The sequence below is a fragment of the Cebus imitator genome, unplaced genomic scaffold (assembly GCF_001604975.1).
Source record: "Cebus imitator isolate Cc_AM_T3 unplaced genomic scaffold, Cebus_imitator-1.0 Scaffold353, whole genome shotgun sequence".
NCBI lineage: Eukaryota > Metazoa > Chordata > Mammalia > Primates > Cebidae > Cebus > Cebus imitator.
Window position 1 is genome coordinate 1,621,340 of NW_016107668.1, and position 11,216 is coordinate 1,632,555.

An 11,216-nucleotide genomic window follows, 5' to 3' on the forward strand; every position below is an offset into this window, starting at 1 on the left:
AAACAGCTTGGTTAAGAAAATATTCAGAGACATATAATAATTTGCTCTAACTGGAAATGTTAACTCATATGCACATATGAAAATAATCACCTCAGCCCTGAACATACAGAGGTATTGGTGTAATTAAGACCATAGGTCATCTATGATCAATAGAGAGTTTTGTCAGAACCGATGCTAAAGTATATTGAATCATCATCAGTACCCTTGGTCAAAAAAAAAAAAAAAAATCTAAAACAGTCACTGAAAAAGCAATCTTTGCTTCAGTTACTGGGGTGACTAATTCCCATTGGAAATAATTGGTAAGGCAACTGGAAAAAATATATAGTTCCAGGACCCTGCTCATAAGAAACATACCTGTGGCTTTTAGTATGAAACCAAGAAATATCTGTTACTCTATGCTCTATCTGTAACAGATGCCAAATTTTATCTTCTAATGAGCCAGCAGAGCAATCCAAATGTGTGTTTTTAAAAGTTTGTGGTTTCTAAAATCAATTCAAATTCTACCATAAACCAGATGAATTAGCCATATGTATGAGAATTAATAGACTTTATTTGCAAAATCATTAAGTTGCAGAAACAAAGGCACCACAGGGGTTTTAAATTAGACTATTTTTAAGTCTTCCTGAGAACACCTGCCCCTACTTCAAACTGCTCATTTACAAAGCACTTTATTTTAAAATCTCTTGGATACAGAAAATAATTAGAATGCAAATATTTCTGTTCTCACTCTTGTTTTAAGATATCAGTCAAGTAACATTATGTTTCAAATAAACTCCAAAGCTGGCAGAAATGTTAGTATTCCTGGTCCACTTTACCAAATATGGATTCAGATTTTAATTATAAATGTTTTGGAGTGTTGGGAATATGTTTCTTCTTATCTGTGATAGAGTCAGGTACATACAGGAAAATGATCCTGTCTCTGATAAAGGAAACGTTCTTTAAGTATACCAACACTATAGAAATTTTGTCTATAGGCTAAATAATATTCTTTGGGGAAGAGATTTGAGTTTAAAATGTAAGCCAACAAGTACATTATAAATCAATCTGTAATAGGTATTTTTTTGTTGTTGTTGGGGGGAGCAGATGCCCATTCAGATAATCATGCTATTGAATAACAACTAAGGCCTCAGAAGTTTTATGTTTAACATAAACGGTTAATAGTAAGTAGGAAAAAAGTATTATGCTCTGTCATTTTGGTGGACACATTGATTACAATCTTTATTTAGTAATGTTTTAAGTTAAGCTTGGCAGCAAAGATCTGTGAGTTTTACTGCAAGTCATCGTATTTACCGTTACAGCAGTGCACAAGCAAAAGACATTAAGTTGGGAGAATATGCAAAGTCTTGTATTTTGTCTATTCATTCTAAGTGAAATTAAACTCTCGGACGTTGTTCTAGGCAACTCAAGTTTCAATAACATTCTCCTTTGAAATATTGAGAAAATTGAGCTAAAATTGTTTTTGAGTGCATGAATTTACCATATTGTTGCTTTGATTCTTCATTCAAAGTAACATATTTTTTAAGCAACAAAACAATACCGTGCATGCAAAGTTTTTGTAAATTTCCCCTTAGTGGTCAATTGTCAATTTTGTGTAAATAAACAGTTTTTTAAGGGTTGACGCTATTAAAATCTTCCTGTTTTAGCCTTGTGAAGAAACTGTTTAAAAAACAGATAACATATAAAATTAAATTATCATTCTCGGGTGAAGATGAAGCATAAAAGTATAGTAATAATTCTTTGTTGATTTTTTTCAGCAGTCATTGTTTGAATTTTTTGTTACTAAACTTTTCAATTGGTGTAGCTTTTACAAGAAACACGCAGATCACATGGATTATATATAATTTTTAAAAATATACTTTGTTCACTAATTTTTGTCTATCAAATGTGATATAATTACATTAACAATTTTCAAAGCAGGATGATGTTAGTAATATGGAAAATCTTTTGGAATACTGGTACTGCATATTGAGGACTCTCATAAAATTTGAGACTATGATAAAATATTGTTTTTATATAAAAATGTAGTCCAAAAGAATTTCCCTAAAATATGGAAAGTAAATACTGGGTACTACTAAATTATAAATGTAACAACATATTTATCTATTTCCAATGGCTCTAAAAGACACAGAAGCAAAATCCTCAGTATTCACAAATATTACACACCAGGGTAAAGGCATCACACATAATGTATTTGACCATCTTTGGACTGGAAGGGAAGCCCAAACACCAACCCTGACGACTAAACCATTTAGGTGCAACAAAACGAGCTCAGTTCACACCTGAAGCTGAGTAAGTATTTCCTTCTTCTCCCAAAGCATCTATCTGCCTTTATAAAAAGAACCCACCGTATGAATGAGAACTGGAGTCAAGGTTAGAGTAGCGGGTTTGCCTCGGGGAGCAGCAGCGGCTCGGCTCGGATGAACCTGAGCGACAACCGCGGCGGCACCTCTCCGGAAAACGTTAGAGCTTCTCGGACGTGTCTGACATGCATCCTCCCAAGTCATCCTGTGACTAGTGGAGTAGAGGACAGCGTCCCGTCATGTGCAGGGGGAAGTACAGTATAGAACGTTTTTACTTTAAAAAACGAAACGCAAGCGGCAGAGCGTCCTAAGTGTCCAGCAGCCCCCCGGGACGGTGCAGGAAGCGCCGCCGCTGCTGTCACCGCTCGCCCTTCAGCTGACACCGGCTGAGACGCGCCCTAGGGTCACCGGGAAACGCGGTCGCCGCCGGGGTCTCCCCTCGTGCGGTTCCTGGATCCCGTTTCAGGAAACGGTCTCGGGAACGCACAGAAAACAAACTTCCCCGGGGAAGTTCCGAGTCCTCTCCGGCCTTCTCCCACCCCGCGAGAGCGGCCGGGTTCCCCCGGCGGCACCGGACGGCGGCGCCGCGGTCCCGTCGCGTCACTCAACCTGTTGAGCCGCGCGGAGGCAGCGCTCGGCCGCGGGAACTTGGGGCCCCGCCTCGCCCTCTCACCTGCATGTGTCCCTGGTACATGCTGCTTCGGTTTCCTCAGGCTCCGGAGGCCGCCGGACGCTCCCGCGCGGACCTGCCCGCCACAGCCGCGGGGAAGGCGCGCACGGCGGGTGTCTCGCGTGCTCCCGGCCCGCGAGCGCGAGTTCCCGGCGGCCCCTGGCGGCGCGGCGGTGCGGGGAGCTGTCCTCGGCGCGCGGTGCTGAAGCCGGACGCGGGGGCCGCGGGGAGCGCGGGGCCGGGAGCCGGGTGGGCCGCGCCCTCCTGCCGGGGCGGGTCCTGCCGCCGGGCGCCTCCGGAGCTCACCGGTCTCCGCGGAACGCGCCCTCGCCGCCCGCCGGGCTGCCTCGCACCCCGCTCTCTCCGCGGCGAACCCGCCTCCCAGCCTGACGTGGGCGCAGCCGCCGCAGCTGCCGAGGCCGAGGGCCGGGCGCGCGCGCGCGTTCCCAGAGGGCCTGGGAGCGGCCCGAGGGCGGCCCGGGCGGCGCGCGCTCCCCACGCGCGTGCTCGGCACTCGGGGTGCGCGCGCACGGCCGGGCGAGGGGCCGGCGGGCGGGGGTCGCGCCGGCGGGAAACGCGTGCAGCGCGCCGTCGGTCCAGTGCGGCGTGGCGGGGCGGCGCGACCCCGGCGGGGGGAGGGCGCGCGCTCTCCGGGAACCGCCGGCCCCGGCCCGGCGTCCTGCAGGCTGAGGCCGAGCGCGGGGCTGCGAGTTTACTTCGGGTTCGATTCACTCTCCAAAGTTACCTCCGCCTCGCCCGGGGAACAGAGGCTCCCGCTGCCCTCACCCCAGTCCCAAACGGCGAGCCCGAGTCCCCAAGGACCTGGCGTGCTTTATTTGTTCCCTGGCGCGCACCCGCACCTAACGTCCTGCATGTTTTCCATATCTAATTTGTTGTCTGTCTCTCCCTCTGTACAATGTTATTTCCCTGAGATCAGGGACGTTTTTAGGGGTGGAGTGTTGCACGTGGCTTTGCACGGGAGTGCACAGTAAGGTGCTTAGTGCTTCCTGACACACGGCAGGCACCCACTAAACATTTGTTGGAGGAACAGACCTTTGCTGCTACACACACACACACGTACACACACACACGTACATACGTATACACACACACACATACACACGTACACACACACGTACACACGTACACACACGTACACACGTACACACACGTACACACACACGTACACACGTACGAAGAGTGCATTTAAATGTGTCTCAAGTTGACACCGGTTCAATGTGTCTATACAATAAATGTGCATATATACACACACACCACGGGGTGGTGTATACTGTGATTACCTAATTTTGTTGGTACAGGCATCTCCAATTATACAAGCCCCTCATATTATGTACAGCATGATATAATCCCCAAAATATTGCATATAGCATAGTATGCTTTTTATAAAGCTAAAAAATGAGACCATAAACCCTAGAAATGTAAATGTGTATTAATACACAACAATATAAAAAGGAAAAGCAGTGGAACAATGAATATAGTGTTCAGAATGTTGGTGACCCTGGGTGAGGGGAAGCAGGGAAGCATTTTACATGAAGGTTAGTTGTTAATGTCTTAGTTTCTATGCTGGGTAGTGATTCATAGGACATTTAGTATCCTGTTAAAAATTACTACGTAACTCAATAAAACGGATGGACTGATGAGGAGAATGTGAAATGAACCAATTCAATGCATCTGAGGCCCTAAAACAACCAACCAGATAAACACAAAGGGACGAAGACTTGTAAGCAGGAGATAGAGATTCCCATTATATTCCACCAGTGTTACCCTTGGACGATTTCCTTTTCCTACTTTGGACATCAGTTTTTCATGTCTAAACTCTGTATAAAAAACATTTTTTTATCCTGAAAATTGAGATATGTTCATAAGCACTGTAAACTGTAAAGTGCCGTCCAGTTCTTGTTTTATTGTTCCCTACAGGATGAAGCACAGAACTAGCAGTCAGCAGGCAGAGGCGACAGCTCCATGTCAACACCTCACTGCTCTCTTGGGCAAGTGTGCCAAGCCTCTATTTTCTCAATTTTGAAATAAGGCAAATATCTACCTAGTGTGCTGCACAGAGCTGCTGAGGACTGAATGTATGCAAAGGAAGTTGTAAATTACCAACCATGATATATGAATATGCAAACAGACATTTTTTTCCCAGTTCAGAAAAGATGAGGACTGATTTTCTGAGACCTCAAGTACTGCCAATTTTAAAATGGGACTAATTATCATAGAACACTATTGTTGATATAAAAACCGGGAAAACTCTAGTGCTTTGATTCAAAAGCACTAGAAATCTGTGAAGTAACAATAGGGCCAAATTTTTCAATCCATTATATGCTTATTATTACCTAATGACAGGTTCAAGGAGCAACAACTATAAACGCATTTGGATCAGAATGGCAACTGCTTCGAGTGGGGGCTGGAACTCAACACACTCCGTTTTTAAACCGAGTCACTCATTTAGTTACTGCCTACATTCTCCAATCTCAGGAGCGAATGCTTTCCTTTGTGAAGAATTCCTCTTCACACTCATCCCTTCTGTTAGAAGATACACTAAGGCACATTAAACTTTTAAAGGGTTTTCTGAGCTAACAACCATTCATGAGTCGGGCAGCAGCAGACAGAAAGCAGTTGGGGACTCTGTCGGAAGTCGTTGAAGGGAAATATTTTATGGGGTTACTGTGGAAGCAGAGAAAAGAAATTATTTGGTTAAAGAGGAATACCAACTTTTTGGATCATTCTAATAGAAAGTCCATAGTCAGAGGTTGTTGGTGGTTTCTGATTGGTTAACCTCAAATTTCACTTTCCTGGAATATTTCTTAGAATAGGAATGAGATTTGAATTGTCTTTATTTTCCTCAGAAACAATGCATGCCTGATAATATAAGTCCAGAACAATATTTTACAAAATATTTATTTTGTAATTAAATTTGAAAACCTTTGTAACTCAGAACGTGTTGTGTGGATCAGCAGCATCAGCATCTCCTGAGATTCTGTAAGAAACGCAGACTCTCGGGTGCCATTTCTAACCTGCTGAATTAGAATATGCATTTCAACAAGATCCCCAGGTGCTTGTATGCCCCATAAAATCTGAGCAGCCCTGTGGCCTAGAAGGTTTATTTATTCATGTAAATGTGTGGCAAAGCTAGCTCTTGCCTTTTGAAACAACACATGAGCAACCTCAGTACCACGAGAGAAGCACAATTCATATTGCACTCCATTTATAAAATAATCTCTGCATATTTTGAGTGGTCAGTGGATGTGGCATAAAAGCATAGCACATTCAGCTTTCTTAGAGCAAGAAATGTGCTTAGTACCACTGCAATTTTAATCACTGTAATACAATTAAATAATTGAGAGGTAGCAATAGAATCTATTTTGTATTGACAAAATTTAATTTTGCTTAATTAGTAAGTGAATCCTCCTGCACAGCAAATGGGTATTGAAAATTCAGGATTTATTAAATCTTTGAAAAAGCTGAGTAATAATGATGAGGTCAGTGTTCTTATGGACTTAAAAAATTAGAGGTAAGAGTCTTTTGATGATTCAATCATTCTTTTATAATCTGTACAATTCAAACTCTGATGCTAAAAGATGGTGTAGGAGAGAACAAAAGTCGAGATAACTGTAGATCGAAATTAGAATGACTAATTGGTTTTTGTTGTTCAACCAGAAGGAGGAACATTTTGTTAAAGTTTGCCCACTTGCCCTTTTTGTCTCTTCAAGACATTGAATGAAATTAGCTGGTGTTCAGGGCATTTGATCTGGAAACAGTGGGAAGCCCACACAGCCGACCCAGCCGATACAGCTCAATAATTATGAATAAGAAAAGCAGGTGGACGCTGATGGCTAGGAGATGGCAGCAGCGTTCTTCCGAATGAGCAAACAAGCTGGAAGCTTCAGAGCTGGGCCTCCTATTAAACCCATTTAAGAAATTACACCACATTTGTTTATTCTTTAGGATAATGTTCTTTCAGTGATTCAATATTGCTTTTAATATTAAGTGTACTTTCTAGAGCTTCTCAGTCCTGGTGAGAAAACATTTGTGAACAAAAGTATTTCTTGCTTTTGACTCCATCTTTCTACTTTTACCACTGCCATCCTAGCACAGATTCCGTAAACCTCTTATCACGTAAGCTAGTTTATCACCTCCGTCCACCTCCTATGCCAACCTATCATATACATCGCAGCCAGATTAATTTCATAAAGGTCAGCAGTAATCACGACACTGCCCAGTTCGGAAACCTTTAATGGCCTTCCATTGCCTACTGATGTCACCAAACTTCAGCTTTTTATTCATAGTCATGGAAAGTCATTTGCTGTCCAGAGCCACATTCTCTTCTAGTGGCAGGAAGCCTTTTTTCTCAAGGTTCTTTGCTTTGAAGAACCATCTCGTTCTCACTCTGGTCCATTTGTGTGATAGGAAACATTTTGCTACCAGGCTTTGGGGGTGCAACATGGCACCCAAGTCGAGCCAAACAGTGCGTTCCATCCTCATTGGCCACAGTTGGAGACGGCGATATGACCCAATCAGTCAATCAGGGAAATGAACTCAGCTCCAGGACTACTTGGGAGCAGAGTGATTCGTCCTCTGGGCTGGATGTTCTAATGACATTAGCTTGGAACTGCCAGAATCCAGCACACCCATCCTGAAAAGGAAAACAACCTGGGTGGAAAAGAATCCAGGCAGGCTCCAGGAGACAAAATTTGCGCCACTAAATAAACCAACACTAAAACAGTCTAAAGTAGCCTTTAAGTTATTTCAGCTAGTTCCATCTCTTTTCTGGTTTAGTTGGACTTTTGGTCACTTGCAATCAAAAAAATACTTAATACAGTGGCTTTCCATAGACTGAGCCTGTCTTTTTCAACTCTGTATGTTCTCTACCTTTTGCAGTAACCCTGCTTTTATATTATCCCCCAAAGTTAGCCCAAGCGATGCTCTTGCCTCTCCTTAGAATGTGCCCCCTCTCTTTACTTCTCGTGAATAAAAGCTCATTCGTTTTCAACTTTGGTCTCAAATTCCATTTCCTTCCTGATGCCCTTTTCATCCTCTGACTGAATACTTCTCTTTGCTGGGAACTTGTTTATGATATGCCAAACGACATTCTTTTAATTATAGATTTTCTTTTTTTGTTGTCTTGGAGACAGGCTCTTGCTCTGCTGTTCAGATCGGAGTGCAGTGGCATGATCACAGCTCACTGCAGCCTCAACTCCTTGGCTCAAGTGATCCTTCTGTCTCAGCTTCCCGAGTAGTGAAAACTACAGGCATGCACCATCATGACTGGCCAACTTTAAAAAAAATTTTTTTTGTAGAGTGAGAGTCTCGTTATGTTGCTCAGGGTAGTCTTGAACTCCTGGCTTCAAGGGAGTCCCCTGACCCATCCTCCCAAAGTGCTGGGATCACAGGTGTGAGCCACTACACTAGGCCCGGTAAATTTGTTTTTGTTTAGTTACTTCTGTGCTTTTAAACTCTCTATTAGATGTAGCCAGATGTAGACAAGAACCTTGTTTTATTCCTTTTTATTCTTAAATAACTATGATTTCGTGTATGTGGAAAAATCTCAGTAATAGTTGTAAAAAATAAATTATTTTAGAAGAACTGAAACTATGAAAACTGTGAAAATAATTCTAAAATAATTTATTCTGAATATGAATTTAAAATATAATTCTTTTGAATAAAATATTAATGACATTGTCATTGGTTTTATGTAGAATCACATAATATTAAGGCTGGAGAGAAAAAGCTTATAGCTCTGTGGACTGATTCCCTGCCTTTTCAAGTAAGAATGCCAAGACCAACAAAGTCAAATGCCCAGCTCCTAACGTGATTCTTTGATGGAAATAAACAATTCTATTTATGACTGAATAAAGGAACTTGGGGGGGTTATAATTAACTCAAAGTATACTAGTAATGACAGAATTCAATTCATGTCACAAAATAGTGATATCTGAAAAATATTTCATAAATTAGTACATTAGGGAGGAAATACAGTGGATGAATGGTTAGATTTAGGAAAAGGTAGCTGTTCGCATGAAGATTTGCAGAAAGGAATTTCAGGAATATTATAGAACCGAAGCTCTACTTTATATCAATGAAAATGACATTGGTTTTGCTACTCACAGAAAGAAGGGATTTGATTTTTCAAAGAGTTCATGCTGCAGAAAGAGATAGGCAACCTTAAAACAATTATAGAGGTGATATAATCTTATAGGAATGGGGAATTATAGTTTCTAATCCTGGTTAAAGTAATTCTCTTTTCTTGAGTATCCGATTCTGATTTACCTCTGTTAGACAGTTGTCAGGAGGAAAATGAAATCTTAAGGCTATTTTTGAAAAAAGAATTAAGATTTTCATGTGATATATAATGCCCATGTGTGAAGGCTTATAAAATTAAAATTAAAAAAAAAAATAATCTTGGTATTTGTTACAGCCTATGGCACTTTGCAACTGGAGGCTAGAACTTACATGTTTTAATTCCATGAAGAGTGAATCACTAAAATACTATATATTATTGTAATAAACGTTCATAGTGTCTTAGTTTTGACTCATATCTCTTTTGGACTATTTGTGAAAGCCTCTTACATTTTCTGTCCTCTTTCTTTTCATTCTAATCTATTCTCTATGAAGTAATTAAAGTCAACATTAAAAAATAAATGTAAATTACTTTTAAACATATGTCTACATTTATATTTAAAATAAATTAACTTTTCTCCACTAACAAGAGGATAAAACCCACATTTTATTTTTTAGAGCAAGCAAAGCTCTTCACTATTTTTCTTTCCAAACTTCTTTCCCTGTAAGTCCTCAATTATAGTCTGGGCTTACTCAGCTAATTGCAGTCCCCTGAGGGTGCCACACTGGGTCACACTGTGACATGGTAAAAGCCCCATAAAACTACATACCTCAACTATACCTTGGCTTTCTGTGGAAACTGCTCTCTGCAACCCTGATGTGATGGGCAAGCAGTCCAAACCCACGCTATCTTGGCCCCTGCGAGTTGTAATAAGTAACAAAGGTCTGTCATTTCCACCCTACCCAGGCAACGTGTAAACTAACGCTTATCTTGACTTCTGTGAACCACTTTAGTAACAATCGGAATGTCCGAAGCCCCTCGCCCTCACCCCAGCCCAGGAGGTGGTTTACAGAATGTCCGAAGCCCCTCACCCCCACCCCGCCCAGGAGGTGGTTTACGGGCATAAAAGGTCTTGACACCCTCCTTTCGGGGCCACGGGTTGGAGAGACCCTGCAGTTTGGTGTACTTTTGTCTTGGTGCTGACTTTCTGTGCTCGCTCTGGTACAACACCTTCGTGCCTGAGTGTTTCGTGTTCCCTCTACCTGCAGCTTGTGCCCTTCCTTCCTTCCGTCCTTCTTCTCCTTCATGCACCAGGAAATACATGTTTGCTTCAGGCCTTTGTTCAAGTGTCAGCTCCACTCTGATGTTTTCCTTTACTCTGCCTGCGTCCTTCGTGATTACATAGTGGTTTTGTGCGCTCCTCATCAGTGTTCTCTCACAAGAGTGTAATTGTTTATTTGCAAACCTGCCTTCTCCACTGTGCTGTATGTCCTAGCAAGCAGAGATTGTTGGTCTATACCACCGTTTCCCCACGGCCAAGCACAGGGACAGCATTATTGGATGAGTACATTTCCATCTTTCCATTAAGAATCTTTTCCATTTTCCAAAGTGATGCAGTCAATTTTTAGTCAGCAAGTATGCAAAAAAGTTAATGCTAATCAAAAAAGAAATTATGAATTTTACCCATTCAGCAAAATAAGGAATTCATCATTGAAAACCAGTAAAGTCTCTTAAGCCCTCTAATGAAGTTATTTTCAGGCACATGTACTATTAACTGCATCAGAGACAAAACTAAAATTTTACAGATGAAGAAATTGAGACCTGGACGAGTTAAGGGACTGCCTTGATCAAGGTCCCAGCTCTGGCCAACTGTCTTTGTCGACCTCAAAAGAGCTGGAATCCCAGGGCTTGAGTGTGAGAAAAGGAGTGTGAGAATCACTTGAGCAGCCTATCAGACCTGCCTGAAAGTCAGGGACACCTAGGCTAGTGTTGAAGACGTTCTCCTACTCAATGTGAAGAAAGAAAAGGATTTGAGGTGCGGGAGGGTGGTGAAAATTTGGTGGATTCTCTGTTGCAATGAATGGATGAGGCTCATTTTATACCAGTAAATACTCCTGTGGAAATTGATTCAGTTTGGTAAATGAGAATATACCTGAGCTTTGAAATT

At 42.1% G+C, this 11,216-nt stretch overlaps 1 protein-coding gene across 4 annotated transcripts in view; it reads right to left on the reverse strand.

Annotated features, from left to right (window-relative positions):
* PEX5L (peroxisomal biogenesis factor 5 like) overlaps positions 1-3,127 on the reverse strand; it is a 248,705-nt gene extending 245,578 nt beyond the window's left edge. For 3 of the 4 annotated variants that reach the window (XM_017506323.2, XM_017506321.2, XM_017506318.2), the window contains exon 1: positions 2,974-3,127. In XM_017506323.2, the coding sequence (XP_017361812.1) occupies positions 2,974-2,994 (21 nt within the window). In that variant the 5' untranslated portion in view covers positions 2,995-3,127. The remainder of the gene's footprint in view (positions 1-2,973) is intronic. The other variant, XM_017506319.1, reaches the window with a different exon arrangement.
* Between the last annotated feature and the right edge of the window lie 8,089 nt (positions 3,128-11,216).